Genomic DNA, 20,703 nt, shown 5'->3' with positions numbered 1-20,703 from the left:
ACAGTATGAAGACAATAGCAAGGTCACAGCATGACCTTGCAAATAGAAAGCAGGCTCTAAGGCTGGAGAGATGCCTGAGTTTAATTCCCAGCAACCACATGGTGGCTCACAATCACCTATAATGGGGATCTGATGCCCTGTTCTGGTGTCTGAAGACAGCTACAGTGTACTCACATAGATGAAATAAATAAATAAATCTTAAAAAAAAAAAGAAAGAAAGAAAGCAGGCTGTAACCAAACAATATGTCAGAGAAGAGAGGACTTTGATCTTGGAGTTCTAGACCTGTGCAAAGAGAAAGTTTGATTATTTAAGGCATCTAGTCTGTGGTACTTTGTGATGATAGTTCCAACAGTCTAATGAACTCAACTGTATGTTATCTACAAGAATATGCTTCAAACGCAATTAATACTAGTTGTATAAAAAGTAAGGATGAGTTACGTGATGTGCTACTTACCTGCAATTTCAGCATTTGGCAGTTGGAGACAGGAGGATCTTGAGTTTCAGATCACCCTGGGCTAAACAGTGAGCTTGAAGTCAGCCAGGACTGCATACAGAGAGACTCTGTGTCAACAAAAAAGGGATGAGTCTGGAGAGATGGCTTAGTTGAGAATGAGGTTAAGGTCTTCTAGAGGACCTGGTTTCAATTCCCAACCATTTGTAACTCCCCTTCTAAGGAATCTGATGCCTTATTCTGGCTTCCATGGATACAAGGCATGCACATGGTACACAGACATAGATGCAGATAAAACACCTGTACACATAAAATATATAAAGGAAAAAAATTTTTAAAAATTTTAAATGGAAAGATATTATTGAAATACTAGTCAAAGAAAAGCTGGAATGATTATATTCATAACAGCAAACATAGAACTTTGAGTGAGAAACTAGACACTGAGAATAGAATCACTCAGGAGAATGGCTGACAATATATAAGGGTAAGAAGGTCAATTTACAAAACAAAACAAAAAGCCAACACTGGTTGTACATTCCTGTAATCCCAGTGCTAGGGAAGCCAAAACAAAAGGGCTATCAGTTCAAGGCTGCTTAAAGGACACAGGGCCTTTGAGGCCAATCTAAGTTACATAGTAAATCCTGTCTAAAAACATACCACCAACAATACTACTTCTGAATTCTGGCTCTACATGCATATGTATACACAGAGGCACCCACATATGTGAATACATATGCATACACACACACACACACACACACACACACACACACACACACACACACACACACACACAGATTATCTGAAAACTGACAGGAGAAATAGGCAAACTTGACACCTCAATGTTTCTTTTATAGGAACTGACAGAACCAATAAATAGAAAATGTAACAAGGATATAAAATTAAATAATACCATTAACTATATGTAAATAACATATAACACTCCACTAAAAACAGAAAACAGACTTTTTAAAGTATATGTGGCTTATTAACAAAAGAGACTCTATCACAAAGCAAGCTTTAACTAACTTAAAATAACTGAAATCATACTAATTATGCTATCAGATCAGAAAGAAATTAAAAAATAACAATAGTAGAAAGATAAAAGGAAAATTTCTACACACTTGGGAATTAAATACCATTCTTCTAAAAAAAAAATAGTCTGAGCTTTATGGCAAGACCTTGACTCAAAAAACAACTACCACTCTGGAAAGTGTATGTACATAAAAAAGACAGGTAAAATACATGAAGTAAAATCACAAAGAATATTAGAGGATATTTTGAACTGAACAAAAATGAAAACATAAAAATGTATGAGAACATAAAAAAACTGCTAATGTGCTTAGAAGAAATCTTATGACACTAAATGAAAAAAAGTGATTTTTTGAGATAAAATCTCCCATACTCTAGACTGGTCCTCAAGTCTTGATCCTCCTCCTTCTACTTCTCAAGTGCTGTGGTTACAGGTACGTGCCACAATATCTTGTTTTATGTGGTGCTAGGGCTCAACCCAAAGTTCATGAATACTAGGTAAGTAAATACTTTACTAACTCAACTATCCTTGAAAAAAATTTATACTTAAAAAATATTGAATTGGAACTCTCCTTCAATTATGAAAATCTCAGAAATTGAACTCAAGTATCAGGCTTGGCAGCAGGTGCCTTTACCTACTAACCACTAAACCATTTCACCGGCTAACCCTTGAAAAAACTGTTTAAATCGAATAATTTAAACATATCCCTTAAGAAAGTTTTAAAAAAAAGAAAATTAACCCAAAACAAACTGAAGAAGTAATGAAAAAACAACACAGACAAATCAATAAAGAAAGAATGATTATTTTAAAAGTATCATAATGGGCTGGAGAGATGGCTCAGTGATTATAAGCACTTGCTGTTCTTACATGGAACCCTCATTTCAGGTCCTATATGTGGGGTTAGAACTGTCTGTGACCCAGTTCTGGAGATCTATACCTTCTGACCTTTGTAAACTCCAGGCAGGCACATGGTACGCATACATAAATGCAGACAAAGTATCCATACACATAAAACTTAACAAAATAAATCTAAAAGGATAAACACTTTACTAAGCCTTAGCAAGACTGGCAGAGTATGGAGTCATAAATTGCTAATACTAGAAATAAAATAATAGATATTGAGAGGCTATGACATCTGAAAAAAACTTTATATATATTATATACATAATTTTAAATTTATAAATGGAGTAATTTTTCAGACACCAAAGCTTGTCCAAGATGAAAAAAGAAGTTAACATGAATATATCTGGAATAGTAAAGAAGTTGAGTATTTATTTATTTATTTTGTGGTACAGGCATATAACCTAGGGCATTATACCATTAGTCATCTATTACAGCTAGGTATCTAGGTATCACTGTGCCATATCTTCAGTCCCTGGAACTGAACTGTTTAGTTAGCCTACACAAAACAAAACAAAACAAAACAAAACAAAACAAAAAACAAAAACAAAAAACAAACACACAGTTCAAACACTGTCTATGAAATATTTAAAATAGAATCGACTCTAGTTCAAAGTAGTTCCCAGAAAATAGTAGTGAAAGAAATAGTTTCAATCTCATGAGGTATTACACTGATAAAAACTAAAAAGAAAAACAGTGTAGTATGTGGATATATTGGCACACACCTTTAATTCTGGGAGGCAAAGGCAGGTGGATCTCTGAGTTCAAGGCCAATCTAATCTACACGTGGTTTCAGGACAGCCAGGGCTATATAGAGAAACCTTGTCCCAAAAACAAACAAGCCAAAAACAAAGTCATATCTATCACAAGAACTGTGACATTTAAAATGTTAGTAGTTTGGATTTACAAATATCCAAAAGGAATAATACACCACGACCAAGTATGATTCATTTCAAGTACCCTATGGTCCTATATTTAAAATTTAATCAGTAGAACTGCACTACTGTTGCTTCCTGTAAAAAAAAAAAAAAGCATCTCTGATCAAAAATAACAGCAGAAAGAATATATGAGGATAAATATAAGTACTTAGAAGTCAAACTGACAGGTGTATCACATCCATTTAGCAAAACTGCTATAGTTTACCTTCTAAGACCTATAGCTTTCCCAGGTTTTTTGAATGGGCTAATAATGCCACATAATCATGTGTTTTCATATATAGATATGTGTGCGTGTTTGTGATGGTTTGCATATGGTATATGCCCGATCCAGGGAGTGGCACTATTAGAAGTTGTGGTCCTGTGGTGTAGATGTGTCACTGTGGATGTGGGCTATAAGACCCTCATCTTAGCTGCCTGGAAGTCAGTATTGTGCTAGCAGTGTTCAGATGAAGATGTAGAACTGTCAGCTCCTCCGGCATCATGGCTGCCTGGATGCTGCCATGCTCCCGCCTTGATGATACTGGACTGAACCTTTGAACCTGTAAGCCTGTCTCAGTTAAATGTTGTCCTTTATAAGATAAGAGTTGCCTTGGTCATGGTGACTCTTCTCAGCAGTAAAACTCTAAGACTGTGTGTGTGTGTGTGTGTGTGTGTGTGTGTATTTCATTTTTAAAGTGATTGTAATAGTTTTTGTTTTTAAATGTTTATTTTCCAATAGTCACTATCGGTATGTAGAACTGTAACTGATTTTTGTCTATTGACCTTCAATTCTGTGCTTTGGCTGAGCAACCTTAATAGCCTTAGATAGTCCTAATCATGCATTTCCTGACATGGAGATAGTTGTTTTTTTGTTTTTTTTTTTTTCGGTCATACCTTTTATTTCTATTTTCCTGCACATTTGGATGGACTTCTTTCCCAGCCTAATATTTAGTAGCACTGGGGGAAAACAAGCATGTTTGAATAGAGACTTGTATCATTCAATTTTATGTTTTCTTTTTAGAAATTTTAAAGAGTCTTTTTTAAAAACCTGAGCTCAGAAAGTTTCTTCTTTTTCTAATTTTCTTTTATCATAAACCACTCTTGAATTTTTGAAAGACTTTTCTGTATCTGCTGACGATCCTGTGGTTATTCACTGGGAATATTTTAATAGTTTTCTAGGGGGAGGGACTAATGAGATCCACTTCCCTCTAAGAATCTATAGGTAGGTAATGATCTCTGGGGGGAAATGAGGCATTTTCTTCAGTGGGGTACCCACTAGCAAGGTGTTTTTAATGTTGCCAGTAAATAATCTCTGAACTCTGCTCCTGTAAACAACCCTAATGAAACTCATTGGGTGACCCCGCCCCCCCCCAAAAAAGACATGAAAGTATCTGAGAATCAGATTCTCAGTATACTATCTGAGAATCTGGGAAGAGTAAAAACATTGGGAGAAGTGGACAAGTATAAAGGACAGTAAAAACGATCAAAATAACCCTATCCGCAACAACGTATAATATGTGCTAATAAGTCTATCAGTGTGGACTGAAACTGTGTCCTTCAAAACATACATTTAAATCTTAATCCCTAGTGTGGTTTGGTTTGGGGTGCAGATTAAGGAGATAGTAAGGTTAAATGAGGTCAGAAGGGTAGGGCCTTCACCCGATAGGAGTCCATAAGAGGAAGGACAGCAAATCAAGTTCTCTGCCTTCCTCTTACCATATGATATACACATAGGAAAGGCCATACTCAGAAAATTGGACATAGTACTACCTGAGGACCCAGCTATACCACTCCTGGACATATACCCAAAAGATGGTCCAATATACAACAAAGACACATGTTCCACTATGTTCATAGCAGCCTTATTTATAATAGCCAGAAGCTGGAAAGAACCCAGATGTCCTTCAACAGAGGAATGGATACAGAAAATGTGGTGCATGTACACAATGGAGTACTACTCAGCTATCAAAAACAATGACTTCATGAAATTAATCATAGGCAAATGGATGGAACTAGAAAATATCATTCTGAGTGAGGTAACCCAATTACAGAAAAACACACATGGTATGTACTCACTGATAAATGGACATTAGCCCAAAAGCTAGGAATACCCAAGAAACAACTCACAGACAATATGAAGCTCAAGGAGAAGACCAAAGTGTAGATTCCTTCTTAGAAAGGCGAACAAAATACTCTCAGGAGGAAATACAGAGATAAAGAGTGGAGCAGGGACTTAGGAAAAGGTCATCCAGAGACTGCCCAACCTGGGGATCCATCTCATATGCAGCCACTAAACCCAGTTACTATTGTTGATGCCAAGAAAGTGCTTGCTGACAGGAGCCAGATATGGGTGTCTCCTGAGAGGCTCTGCCAGAGCCTTACTGACACAGATGAGGGTGCTTGCAGCTAATCATGGACTGAGCACAGGGACCACAATGGAGGAGTTAGAGATAGGACTGAAGGAGCTGAAGGAGTTTGCAACCCTATAGGAAGAACAAAAATATCAAACAACCCCCCAGAGCTCCCAGGGACTAAATCACCAACCAATGAGTACACATGGAGGGACCCATGGCTCCAGCTGCATATGTAGCAGAGGATGGCACTGTCTGGGATCAATAGGAGGAGAAGCCCTTGGTCCTCTGAAGGCTTATTTCCCCAATGTAGGGTAATGCCAGAGTGCTGAGGTGGGAATGGGATCATCTTCATAGAAGCAGGGGGAGGGGGAAAGGGATAACATTTGAAACGTAAATACATAAAATATCCAATAAAATGAAATAAATAAATAAATAAAGCACATACAAAGGCAACCATCAACAGTCAAGAAAGCACTGGACCAGAAACCAACCCTGCTTGCACCCGATCTTATACTTATAGTCTCCAAGGCTATACAATGGTAAGTCTATATAGCTTAAGCCACCCAAAATGAAGCTTTTTTTTAAATCTTTTTTTTTGTGGTATTAATGTCTGAACTATACCTTTATCAACTATGATATCCTTTCATGGTGACCTAAGCTGAACAAAATACATACGTAGGACCTGTATGCTGAAAACAATATAACATCAGTGAGATGACCAAAGATTTAAATAAATGAAGAGGGTATACTGTATCCAATATTGTTTAATTCATTCACAGTCCTAGCAAAATATTTTTAAACATATAAGCAAGATTTATGCAAAAAGTCAAAAGGAAAGGAGCACATATAGGTTAACAATTTGACAAGGTAGAATAAAGACTTCATACTATCTAATTTTAAGATTTACTATAAAGGTACATCAATGAAGGTACTGGTGCAAGACACATACACAAATCAAAAGAACAAAATAGACAACTTCTAGATGGAAACACAGGAACTGGCTATGGTGCTGCATGTCTATCAACATAGCACTCAGATGACAAGAGGCAGGAGGGTCAAGAGTTTCTGGCCAAAAAAAGGACTATTCAGTCAGTTTCTGGTCAACCTGGGTTACATATCAAAATTATGAAAAAAAAAATTAAAAATCCCATGAGTAAAACACAGCATCAGTCTAGGCAATAATTGGTTTGGGATGTGATCCCTAAGGCTCAACAAGAGGAATAATAATAGGTAAGTAGAATTAAATGAAAAAACTTCTGCATAAGGAAAAAATAGCTAAGATAGCGAAGAAGCAATCCTGTGGATTGGGAAAAATATTTAAAAGTTATATTTAAATCATTTTTAATAAAAAAGATTATTTCTGATAAGGTATTAATAGCCAAAAAGTACAATAGCAAGTAAACAACTCCACTTGAAAACAAGCAAGGAACCTCAACATATTCTTCTAAGAAAAAGACACAGGCAAGCAAACACCTATAAACCTAGCACTTGGGAGGCAATCATAAACTATATAGGAAGATCATCACTAGCCTGGGGCACTGTCTCACTTACATGTAGAATCTAAATCAAACTCAGTAGTAGTAGAGAGCAGAATGGTAGATACCAGACAAAGTATAGACTATTTCAGTTAGACAGGATTAAGTGATAAGTATTTGAGGTGACAGATCTTAGCATCATTTTGTGTGGCTTCTTTCTTATATAACCCAGGACCATCTGCCTAGGAGTGGCACCATCCATAGGGGGCTGGGATTTCTCACAACAACCATTAATCAAAAAAAAAAATCCAAAGGCCAATCAGCTAGAGGCATTTCCTGAATTTCCTTCTTCCCAGGTGATTCTAGTTAACAAACACACTAGTCCTCACAGTATCCAACTATATACAACTGCGCTGAATATTCTTTTTTAAAAATCAGAACAAGATGGATACCACCGATAATTTTTTAACATTGGGAACTGAGCCCGGGGTCTTGCCCATGCTAGGTAGATGCTCTACCACTGGGCTACATCCTCAACATTTGTATTTTAGGGACAGGATCCGGCTATGTAGCGCAGAGTAGCCCCAGAACTCATGGTTCTTTTGTTTCAGCTGAGAGTACAGTTATATGCCATCCTGCCGGGAAGGTAACTGATTTGAAGTGAGAGGGCAGACAGGGTTTTGTGTAGCCTGAGTATCTGTTTCTTAGATGATTTCATATAAATCATATGAAATAACCAAATTCCTGAAATAAGAGAACAGATAGGTGTTTCCAGCAGACTAGGTTTGGGGTGGGGCTGGAGGATTAGGGAGAAGTGGATGTAGCCTTGAAGAAGACTGGAAGTGATGCAATATTTTGATCATGTTAATGTCAATAAACTGTCTGTAATATTATACTATAGTTCTGAGAGATATAATGGGTATACAGGCCCTTTTGTATTATTCTTTGAACTATATGTACATATCTTCAAATGTATGTAAATCAATAATCTTGAAAGCAAATATATAATTTCAAACTAGGGTTATAAATATGTGACCCCATTTTATATGACACACTTGAGAAAACAAAACTGTAAAGACACAGAATAGATCTATAGTTCCTTTAGTCTACAGGATGGGATACTATAAAAGAACAGCAGGAAACAGCTTTTGGGGAAGATGAAACTATTCTCCATCTCCCTGGTCAGTTGGTTACATCAATCTACTTGTGTTAACATTTATCAGCTTGTACAACAGCAAGATTTCACTGTAATTAAAAAGAAACTGAACACTGAACAAAAAGGTTGGTAAGTTTTACATATCTTGGGGAATTTGTCTTTTGGATGCAAGAGAACTGAAAATCCAACTGAAGAAATGATTGCAGAAAAATCATTTGAAAGAGAAGAGATTTCATTCCCAATGTCTCCCTTCCCTCTAGGGAATTTTGTGAGGACTAACTGCAAGAAAGCAGGGAAACATTTTATCAGTCTATTACTGAAGACTACATGAAGTAGTCTACATGAAGACATAGCTAAAAAATGCCCCAAAATACAATTCCAGAAAACCTTGGTTTACCCTAAAGCCTTGGTATACACTATCCTAATGAAATAAGGCAAGTCAAGGCACTGATTATACTACCATATAGCTGCCAGATGATTCAACAACAAACTGGAACCTCGAAGATAATCTTAACTAAAGAATTAACTTTGTTTTAACTTTACAATGGTGCAAAAATAATGTGAACTGAATAGAAACTATAATTCAAATTTTGATTTTTCCTGGAATAAACATAAGTGATACTCTATTCTCTCATGACATAAGGCAGCAAGCAGCACTGAGCAAGAGCTCCCAGTAAGCAATGTCATTATGGCCTATACAAACCACAATATACCATGTTGCCATGATGTTTAGTGAGATAAAGGTATTAAATGAAATTTCAACTATGAATTAACATAACTCCAAAATATGACATAATCATAAGTTAAGAAACATCTGCTACCCTTACTTACTTAATTCATCAACTATCTAACTTGACCTTATTTGGTTATTTTTCATTTTCTCTTATCCCTGTAATTTATAGTTTCCTACTTTTGCAGTGCTGATGCATATATATCTCATCACATCTATGATAAAATATAGAAACGGACCACATACTTACCTGGAGTTTTGCCATTTCCTGCTTTTCTTGAGAAAACAGATGTATGAAAGCTGAGCTGGAATTAGCAGAGTAGAATATAAGAGTAGATACCATTAGATTTGAGGTGCTCAGAATCATCTGCCCAAAAATCCCCTTATGTGAGGAGAGGCCACTTTCTGAAAGGGTATGGACAACTATAAGGTTTTTTTTGTTTTGTTTTGTTTTTTTTGAGAAAGATCTCTCTATGTGGTCCTGGCTGGCCTTGAACTCAGAGATCTTCCTATCTCTGCATTCCAAGTACAAGAAAATTAAACGTTTTCTTGTAGTATTGATAGAACCTATTCCTACAGCCTTGTGCATACTAAGCCAGTACTATACCACTGAGATACACAGAACAGATTTTAATAATGCCAAACTAAAGCAATCATAGAAAATGTATAATATGATAATAAGTAGAAATTCAAGATGAAATGCTATACAGTTGTTAAAATAATGTATGGAACTGTACACTTATTATCTACATGTTTAGAAAATGTTAGAAAATTTAGAGTTTAGAAAATGTTACAAATTAAATTTCTAAATAAAAAAGATATAAAACTTCAGGCATACATTTTTAATATATAAATAAAATGTTAACTACTAAGTAATATATAGCCCTTGAATGTCTAAGATGGACATTTAAATAAGAGATAAAGTTAGTTCCTATTTTCTTCCCCTCTATCTTCAAATTCATTCATAACTCAAATATTATTTATTAAATTCTAAAAAATAAGCCTCTACTTATTATTCAAATGGTACCTGTTATCCCTCCTCAGACCTCAAAATGTCCAAAGGTCGCTAAGGCTCTAAGATGTTATTTTTCCTCTTCTCTCACCTCACTGGGGCCGTCTAGCTCAGGCACTGTAAAGAAGCCTTTGAAGGCTGATTCAATCCAGCACCCTTCAATCCAGCACTGTTCCCCACGACTCCCACGAGCGGTACACTGTTAGATGGAGACAAGGGGGCCCATCTAAAGAGGGGAGATCACTGTGCTAGAAAATGTGTATAAGCCAAAGATTAGTAAGACTCACTTAATCCTATCTAGCCTCATCACTTTGTCCACTATTAGGTCCGCAAGACCCCCGTTCACTGCTCTCTCAAGCCCCCATCACCCCATCTCCCAGTCTCTTGCATCAATGACATAACAAACCTCTTTCACTCATCCCCCTCCACCCCCGAACTCCCAACCACTCAGCTCGTGACCCCAGGTGTTGAACCCTTTTGAGACAGCATCTCACTATGCATCTCTGTCTTTGCTGGAACTTACTAAATAAACCAAAGTGGCCTTCAGCCCAAAAATCAACCTGGATTTCATATGTCATCAATTACATCAACTTTTTTTATTGGATATTTCTTTATTTACATTTCAAATGTTATTCCCTTCCCTGTTTTCCTGTCCATAAACTCCCTATTCCTTCCTCCTCTCCTTCTTCTCTAAGGTTATTCCCCTCCTCATCCAACCCTTACTGCCCCCTCCCCCAACCCCGTCCATCCCTTACACTGATGGTCCAACCTTCCTTTGTTGCACAATAATGCCATCCTCTGCTACTATGCAGCTGGAGCCATGGATCAGTCCATGTATAGTTTTTGGGTAGTGGTTTAGTCCCTGGGAGCTCTGGTTGTTTGGCATAGTTGTTCTTATGGGGTTGCAATCCCCTTTAGCTCTTTCAATCCTTTTTCTAATTCCTCCAGTGGGGACCCTATTCTCACTTCAATGGTTTACTGCCAGCATTCGCCTCTGTATTTGACATGCTTTATGTCTCTCAAGAGACATCTATATCTAGCTCCTGTCAGCATGCACTTTCTTAGCTTCATCAATCCTATCTAGTTTTGGTGGCTGTTTATATATGGCCCATATGTAGGGCAGGCTCTGAATGGCTGTTCCTTCAGTCTCTGCTGCAAACTTTGCCTCCATGTCTCCTCCTATGAATATTTTTGTTCCACCTTTTAAGAAGGAGTGAGGCATCTGCACTTAGGTCATCCTTCTTGAGCTTCATGTGGTATGTGGATTGAGTCTTGGGTAATTCGAGCTTTTGGGCTAATATCCACTTATCAGTGAATGCATACCATATGTGTTTTTCTGTGATTGGGCTACCTCACCCAGGGTGATATTTTCCAGTTCAATCCATTTGCCTATGAATTACATGAAGTCATTGTTTTTGAGAGCTGAGTAGTACTCCATTGTGTAGCTGTACCATACTTTCTGTATCCATTTCTCTGTTGAAGGGGATCTAGGTTCTTACCAGCTTCTGGCTATTATAAATAAGGCTGCTATGAACATAGTGGAGCATGTGTCTTTGTTGTATGTTGGAGCATCTTTAGGGTATATACCCAGGAGAGGTATAGCTGGGTTCACAGGTCGTGCACTGTCCAATTTTCTAAGGAACCTCCAGATTGATTTCCAGAGTAGTTGTACCAGTTTGCAATCCCACCAACAGTGGAGGAGTGTTTCCCTTTCTCCGCATCCTCACCAGCATCTGTTGTCACGTGAGTTTTTGATCTTAGCCATTCTGACTGGTGTGAGGTGAAATCTCAGGGTGGCTTTGATTGGCATTTCCCTGATGACTAAGAATATTGAGCACTTCTTCAGATACTTCTCAGCCATTTGATATTTCTCAGCTGAGAATTCTTTGTTTAGCTCTGTACCCCATTTTTAAATAGGTTATTTGGCTCTCTGGAGTCTAACTTCTTGAGTTCTTTGTATATTTTGAATATTGGCCCTCTATCAGATGTAGGATTGGTAAAGATCTTTTCCCAATCTGTTGGTTGCTGTTTTGTCCTAATGACAGTGTCCTTTGCCTTACAGAAGTTTTGCAGTTTTATGAGGTCCTATTTGTCAATTCTTGATCTTAGAGCATAAGCCATTGATGTTTTGTTCAGGAAATTTTTCCTGGTGCCCATGTGATTAAAACTCTTCCCCACTTTTTCTTCTATTAGTTTGAGTGTATCTGGTTTGATGTGGAGGTTCTTGATCCACTCAGACTTAAGCTTTGTACAGGGAGATACGAATGCATCAATTTGCATTCTTCTACATGCTGACCTCTAGTTGAACCAGCACCATTTGTTGAAAATGCTATCTTTTTCTATTGGATGGTTTTACCTTCTTTGTCAAAGATCAAGTGACCATAGGTGTATAGGTTCATTTCTGGGGTCTTCAACTCTGTTCCACTGATCTACTTGCCTGTCTCTGTACCAATACTACATCAACTTTTTACTTCTGATTTTTTTCAATAAAAATCAAAGTTGTACTGGATTTCTAGCTGGCATTTATTTTTTTAATTTTTTATTAGATATATTTCTTTACTTACATTTCACATGTTATTCCCCTTCCTGGTTTCCTGTCCATAAGCCCCCATTACCTCCCCCTCCCCTTCCCTCATACTGGTATTCCCCCTGTACATCCCCTTTATTGCCCTCCCCATATTCCCCTGCACTGGGGGTCCAACCTTGGCAGGACCAAGGACTTGCCCTTCCTCTGGTGCCCCCAACAAGGCTATTCTCTGCTACAGATGCAGTTGGAGCCCTGGGTCAGTCCACGTATAGTCTTTCAGTAGTGGTTTAGTCCCTGGAAGCTCTGGTTGGTTGGCATTGTTGTTTTTATGAGGTTGCATAGCTTGGCATTTATAATACCTGTGGTTTCTCATTTTTAAAACATTCTATCTATTCAGTATTTATCCTAGTGTCACATGAGGCAGGCTGATTTAAGCTTTTATCCTCCTATACACAGTGATCCAGTTATCCTGACATCATACTTTGATCAGTCTACTTGGGACGGTTACTCTTAATTGTCAACTACACAGACTTTAGAATTAATTGAGAAGACAAACCTCTGGGGATGTCTGTGAGGCAGAAAAGCCAACCTTGTGTACAGAAGATTTTTCCATGTTTTAGGGTCCAGGACTGAATAGAAAGGAGACAGCTGGATTGGACACAGTTCAGTTGGCAGAGTGTAGCTACCACCCCTGAGCCACATTTTATACCCTTTGTCCTAGATCTCTAGAAACAAAAACAGGAGATCAGGACTTGGATTGGGTTACATGAGACCTAGTGTCAAAAGTTCCATAGTGAGACTCTGTCCTATCCTGCCTTGTTGGATATTTTAATCGAATGCTGAGAAGTGAAATTAAAGTAGAATCTGTTTCTATTTGAATTTGAAATGCACCTTCCTCATATTTTCCTCTGGTCTAATACCACATGAACAAATTTTATCTATTGGCATCAATTGTTTGGTTGTCACATCCTGAGGTACTTTTATGAGGCCTTTATGCATTTTCTTTACCTTTGATAAACTTGATGAGGTTGGCTGTAGCTGCTTAGTCTAGTCTAAGGGCAATAGAGGAATAATCACCCACCTTTTGGCTATACATAGCACTGAATACACTTCTGTGTAACCCCAACTGGCCTAGAACTTGCTTTATAGATTAGGCTGCCTTGTACTCTGTCTTCCTCTGCATACCAAGTGATGGAATTAAGGGCACAGTGCCACCATGTTTAGCTAAACACTTTGGTTCTTTACATCTTACTTAATAGACTTCAATATTTATTCAAAACTTTATATGTTTTAAAGGACATCTCTAGGGCTGGAGAGATGGCTGAGCAGTTGAGAGCACTGACTACTCTTCCAGAGGTCCTGAGTTCAATTTCCCGCAACCATATCATGGCTCATAACCATCCACCAACAATGGAGGAGTGTTCCTCTTTCTCCACATCCTCGCCAGCATTTGTTGTCACCTGAGTTTTTGATCTTAGCCATTCTTACTGGTGTGAGGTGAAATCTCAGGGTTGTTTTGATTTGCATTTCCCTTATAACTAAAGATGTTGAACATTTCTTTAAGTGTTTCTCAGCCATTCGGCATTCCTCAGCTGTGAATTCTTTGTTTAGCTCTGAACCCCATTTTTTATTAGGGTTATTTGTCTCCCTGCGGTCTAACTTCTTGAGTTCTTTGTATATTTTGGATATAAGCCCTCTATCTGTTGTAGGATTGGTAAAGATCTTTTTGCAATATGTTGGTTGCTGTTTTGTTCTAAGCACGGTGTCCTTGCCTTACAGAAGCTTTGCAGTTTTATGAGATCCCATTGGTTGATTCTTGGTCTTAGAGCATAAGCCACTGGTGTTTTGTTCAGGAAATTTTCTCCAGTGCCCATGTGTTCGAGATGCTTCCCCACTTTTTCTTCTACTAGTTTGAGTGTATCTGGTTTGATGTGGAGGTCCTTGATCCGCTTGGACTTAAGTTTTGTACAGGGTGATAAGCATGGATTGATCTGCCTTCTTCTTCATGTTGACCTCCAGTTGAACCAGCACCATTTGCTGAAAATGCTATCTTTTTTCCATTGGATGGTTTTGGCTCCTTTGTCAAAAATCAAGTGACCATAGGTGTGTGGGATCTTTTCTGTGTCTTCAATTCTATTCCACTGGTCTATATATCTGTCTCTGTACCAATACCAGGCAGTTTTTATCATTATTACTCTGTAATACTGCTTGAGTTCAAGGATAGTGATTCCCCCAGAAGTCCTTTGATTGTTGAGGATAGTTTTAGCTATCCTGGGTTTTTTGTTATTCCAGATGAATTTGCAAATTGTTCTGTCTAACTCTTTGAAGAATTGGATTGTTATTTTGATGGGGATTGCATTGAATCTGTAGATCGCTTTTGGTAGAATGGCCATTTTTACTATATTAATCCTGCCAATCCATGAGCATGGGAGATCTTTCCATCTTCTGAGGTCTTCTTCAATTTCTTTTTTCAGAGTCTTGAAGTTCTTATTGTACAGATCTTTTACTTGCTTGGATAAAGTCACACCGAGGTACTTTATATTGTTTGGGTCTATTATGAAGGGTGTCATTTCCCTAATTTCTTTCTCGGCTTGTTTCTCTTTTGTGTAGAGGAAGGCTACTGATTTATTTGAGTTAATTTTATACCCAGCCACTTTGCTGAAGTTGTTTATCAGCTTTAGTAGTTCTCTGGTGGAACTTTTGGGATCACTTAAATATGCTATCATATCATCTGCAAATAGTGATATTTTTACTTCTTCTTTTCCAATCTGTATCCCCTTGATCTCCTTTTGTTGTCTGATTGCTCTGGCTAGAACTTCAAGAACTATGTTGAATAAGTAGGGAGAGAGTGGACAGCCTTGTCTAGTCCCTGATTTTAGTGGGATTGCTTCAAGTTTCTCTCCATTTAGTTTAATGTTAGCTACTGGTTTGCTGTATATGGCTTTTACTATGGTTAGGTATGGGCCTTGAATTCCTATTCTTTCCAGAACTTTGATCATGAAGGGGTGTTGAATTTTGTCAAATGCTTTCTCAGCATCTAATGAAATGATCATGCGGTTTTGTTCTTTCAGTTTGTTTATATAATGGATCACATTGATCGTTTTCCGTATATTAAACCATCTCTGCATGCCTGGGATGAAGCCTACTTGATCATGGTGGATGATTATTTTTCTTTTTTTTTTATTACCTTGAGTAATATTTCTTATTTACGTTTCAAATGTTCTTCCCTTTCCCGGATTCCGGGCCAACATCCCCCTAACCCCTCCCCCTCCCCTTCTTTATGGGTGTTCTCCTCCCCATCCTCCCCCCATTACCACCCTCCCCCCAAAAATCACGGGTCATGATGTTTCATCATAGCAATAGTAGCCCTAACACTGTAAAGGTCTGATAATCACTGAAGGGGGACTCCAGACTTAGATAGTATGCAGAGACAAAGAGCATTTATTCTGCAGAAACATCTAGCATACAGTGTGTGTTTGTGTGTGTGTGTGTGTGTGTGTGTGTGTGTGTGTATGGCGGGAAAAATCAACCATTCATTGAAATGGCAACTCCATACAAAGGTATATTGGCCTTCTAGTAGGGAACCAGAATAATTCTCTAGAAGTATTATGTAATCTCTAATGTGGTTGGCAGGGGCCAAAGCAACAACATTACTATAAGTTTGATTGGCTACTATGTTAGTTCTTCTATATATAGTGGGTTAGGCAATGTAAAATTTCATTGGTGAATGCTGGGGAGGTGCAGGGATCAGCTTCTGATTGGCGTGTGCCAGGTAGTCAGTGGTCTACATCCTATGTCATGAACATTTAACTACAGGTTGAGATCAGATTGACTAGCACAGATAACCCATCCTGGGATAAGATATTTTCCTGTTCTTGTGGTTATCCGCAGACTGTTTTTTGGGAAGGGGTTTTACAATCTTATTTTAGATCTTATGGTCTGTCCTTGGAGCTGGTGCCTATGGCCTTCTTTTCAGAATCAGGCCTGGTCCTTAAATGGAGACAAATGGGGTTTACGTTGTCCTTTCAAGACAACTACCAAAATAGCTTGCAGAAATTAGTTCATTCTAATCCCCCTGCCTTCCACCAAGTGAGAATAAGGTAAGAAAACACTCATCAAATACTGTCATTGTAATATTGGACTTATCAGCCTCCAAAACTATAAGGAAATATATTTCTGTTCTTAATGAATTACATAGTCTCAGGTATTCTGCTATAGCAGTACAAACAGCCGAAGCCCATGAGTAACTAAAGGTAATCAGGGGTAGCCAGAGGACATGGCGGTCATATTCTGCACAACCTAAGGAATTAGAGGTGACAGTAAACACAGTGTCTGACCACTCAGCAGAGTGGGTAATGGACTCAACAAGCATCTGCATGACTAGAGGAGGTAGCCAAGTGGCAAAGAATGATTAGCAAGGATAGAACAAGGTAGGACAATATTAAAAAATGTAGAAGAATGTGGGTCTACTGTAAGGATAAGTATTCAAGTTCCATACATCTTTTGTGTATATCCAATCTTTCTCCCTGCATCTTTCTCATATTTCCGAATTTCTCCCTGTATTTATCTCCCATCATTATGTGTGTATATGTTAGTGTTTTTCTTTCTCTTAGTATCTAACAGAGTTTGTATTCAGGAAAGTGGTACAGCCCCCAGCCATGTAGCCCATATGTTCCAGAATCTATAGTTCAGACTTGTGCTCATAAAGCCTAGCATTCTAGAATGCTATTCCCGATTCCTGATCATCACTGGATCTGAGGCAAGGGACCATATAGAAGGGTTTTTGGCTGCCATGCAGTTCTGCAGTACTGTGGTGGTGATCTTGGCCACACTGTTGCTTGCCACAGTGGATGCCAAGATTTATGAACGCTGTGAGCTGGCAAGGAAGCTGGAGAAAGCTGGCCTCAATGGCTTCAAAGGCTACACTGTTGGAGACTGTAAGATTCCCATTGCCCCAAGTCTTATCCACCCAAATTTACCCATTTCACTCAGAAATTTACCCATTTCACTGTCAACTTGTATATTTTTCATCCTTTTTTGGGGCGGGAACACAATCTTTTCAGTCACCATCTGATTATGATGACTAGTTTAATTCAACTATAAAGTCATTGTCATCACTATCTTCACAATTGTTAGCTCTATTATTAACGCCACCACTACCATCAATATTATGTTTACCACCATTCACCACTAGCATCAGCAATACATCACCAGAATCAACACCATATAGCCAATCCAAGATCACCATGTTTACAATTAAGATGAGAGTCAAATCCATCATTTCCCCTCTTCTCCTAGCTTCCTTATTCTTATGCTTATGCCCACCTTCTAACTACCCTCTTTGTCCTAGGGCTGTGTGTGGCACACTATGAAAGTGGTTTTGACACCTCTTTTGTGGACCACAATCCAGATGGCAGCAGTGAATATGGCATTTTCCAGTTGAACTCTGCTTGGTGGTGTAACAATGGCATCACACCCACTCAGAACCTCTGCCACATGGATTGTAATGGTAAGGCATTCCTGTGGACACACAGAACTGTCTGCCACCTGCCTCCTTTGTCATACATAGAAAGCAGTGTCTTTTGTTGTTGTTTTGAGATAGGGTCTCTCTCTAGGCTGGCCTTAAACTCAAGAGAGCCTCCTGCCTCCTGCCTCCTAAATGCTACCACATCTGGCAGCAATGTCTTTTAAATCTTAATCTTTTGCTGAAGGATAAAAATAACAAGAAAGGAAGAAACTCTCCAAGTTGATGGAGAAAGCATCCTGAAGTCTACACCAGAGGTTATTTGGGTCAGAAGTAGTGCAAATGCCCATTACCACCCCAACCTCTTTTAAAACGCAAGCTGCAGTTTTATTAACATTTTGGAAACAGGAAACTCTGCCCCATGTGAAATAGAGAATAATGTGCTATCTAGGCCCTGAGGAAAGATGCGTAAGTATAGAAATATGAACAAAACCAAACAACCTGAGGGATGAAACTTTCCAGGCATGCATATATATATATATATATGATTTTCAATTGAAATTTCTCTTAAGTTTAGCCACAATGATGGCTAAGGTTATCTACAACAAGCTAAAATGGAGACTATAATTATCTGAAGCCAGGCCGAGTGGAGGTTGAGATCATCTGTCTTGAATACATGACAGAAGTAGTCATCCAAGAGTGGAAAGATTGAATGAAGGTTGAGGTTGTTTAGAACCTCAGATGAACTTAGATAGGGCAAATGAATAATGAGTTTTTACTTGAGTAGGTAAAATAAAGATTAAAGTTGTTCAGTTTGAGATAACATGACCAGTAAGGTCATTTATAATTGGGAACCTACTTTCTTTCCATATGGATCAGTCCTGATGAATTCAAACCCTATGTGATTAGATCCTTGATAAGTTCAGCTTCTATCTGAGTGTTATGAATGAACTCAATCAGGAATTAAAATCAAAATGAAGGACAAATTACAGCTAGTCACATTTGTAATTATGATTATCTAGGGAGCTAGAAAGATAGCTCAATGGTTGAGTGCTTATTGCTCTTCCAGCAGACCCAAGTTCACTTCCAGCACTCATGTTAGATGACTTATAATCCCTTATGAATCCACTCTAGGGGATCTGATACACTCTTCTAACCTTCCTGGGTACACCTACCCTTGTGATATACACCCATACATACATATAAATAATAAAATAATAAAATAAGACTTTTCAGGACTGGTCAGCTTGGTGGTTGAGAATACTAATTAGGCAAGTGGTAAGTAAATGCCATCCTGGCCTAGTTAACATGGCAGTTCAGATCATGTAGAACTATGTAGTATGATGGGTGAAACTCAATGTAGCTGGCCAGTATGAAGATTAAAGTATTTTTTTTTCATTTTTAAAAGATGTATTTATTTACATTTTATATGTATGAATGTTTGATGGGCATGCTTATATGTGTACTATGTCTATGCCTCATGTCTGTAGATGGAGCAGAAAAGGTGTCAGATTCCCTGGAATTGGAGTTAGAGGAAATGGAATTCCCTGGAAATGGAGTTACCACGTAGGTTCTAGAACCGAACCTGGATCTTCTTCAAAAGAAGCAAGTTATAACTCATAACTGCTGAGCTATCTCTTCATTCCTGATTGAGTTCATTCATAACACTCAGATAAAAGCTGAATTTATCAAGGATCTAACCACATAGTGTTTGGATTCATCAGGACTGACCGATATGGAAAGAAAGTAGGTTCCCAGTTAGCCACATTGTAGTTGAGGTAAAGCTAGATCAGCCAATATTATAGTTGACATCATTCAGCCCTATACATGATGACAGTTGATGTAATCGGGAACTGACCAGTGTTGAGTGGAGGATGTCCAGGACCTCATTATGGTGGTTGGAGTTATTCAAAAGTCAAAGTCATGACAGTCAAAGTCAAAAAGATCATTTAACATGAGTTAAGATTGTATAGCACCAGTCAACGGCAATTGAAATAGTTCATGATTATCTAGCAAAGAATTTGGGTCATTTACAATTTGCCAAAATCATAGCTAAGATTATTTAGGCTTTAAGGAATCTAGAAACCTTAGGCCCTTCAAATATTTTACTATGTCACTAGTGCATCGCATCAGCTCATCCTTCTTTTCCCATTCCCCAGACCTACTCAACCGCCATATTCTGGATGATATCATGTGTGCCAAGAGGGTTGTATCCTCACATAAGAGTATGAAGGCCTGGTACGTTTATGAGCATGGTCTGAACCTTGAACAGCACAAATAGCAATGCTACTAACTTGTCCATTAACTTGTCCGTTTCATTTTCCTTTCCTCCTTTCATTTCCCAGGGATTCCTGGACCCGGCACTGTGCTGGTCATGATTTATCTGAATGGCTCAAGGGGTGTGATGTGCCTCTGAAAGCTGACTCAAACTATGATGACTGGTGACTCAGATTTTATAAAAATAGAAATTCCATTTTTTCTTTTGTGGGTTTAATAAAAGTTGACATATATAAATAATGCAAGATGTATTACCTGCCAGATTCTTTGGCTTTCTTCATGTTTCCAATGCTTCAAAGTACTCCCAGTCAATCTTTGCTCCACAAGTTCATAGATCTAATCTGGTGATACAAGATCACTTGGATGTTGGGGAGGATAGTATAGAAATCAAGAGCAGTTTCCCTTT

At 38.2% G+C, this 20,703-nt stretch overlaps 1 protein-coding gene and 1 long non-coding RNA gene across 2 annotated transcripts; one reads left to right on the top strand and one right to left on the bottom strand.

The window, feature by feature from the left end:
- Window positions 1-229: 229 nt before the first annotated feature.
- LOC116889060 lies at window positions 230-10,474 on the bottom strand. The gene is made up of 3 exons (XR_004386363.1): window positions 10,045-10,474; window positions 9,268-9,322; window positions 230-562 (listed from the first exon to the last, which is right to left on the bottom strand). It is a non-coding gene; the product is annotated as an uncharacterized LOC116889060 (long non-coding RNA).
- Window positions 10,475-17,348: 6,874 nt separating this feature from the next.
- On the top strand, window positions 17,349-20,465 carry LOC116888806 (sperm acrosome-associated protein 5). Its single transcript, XM_032890085.1, has 4 exons — window positions 17,349-17,493; window positions 17,907-18,065; window positions 20,180-20,258; window positions 20,366-20,465. Exons 1-4 carry the CDS (start codon window positions 17,349-17,351, stop codon window positions 20,463-20,465), a joined length of 483 nt encoding a protein of 160 aa, XP_032745976.1.
- The last annotated feature ends 238 nt before the right edge of the window (window positions 20,466-20,703 follow it).

This window comes from Rattus rattus, chromosome X (assembly GCF_011064425.1).
Source record: "Rattus rattus isolate New Zealand chromosome X, Rrattus_CSIRO_v1, whole genome shotgun sequence".
Classification (NCBI taxonomy): domain Eukaryota; kingdom Metazoa; phylum Chordata; class Mammalia; order Rodentia; family Muridae; genus Rattus; species Rattus rattus.
This window is presented reverse-complemented; position numbering and strand designations above follow the sequence as displayed.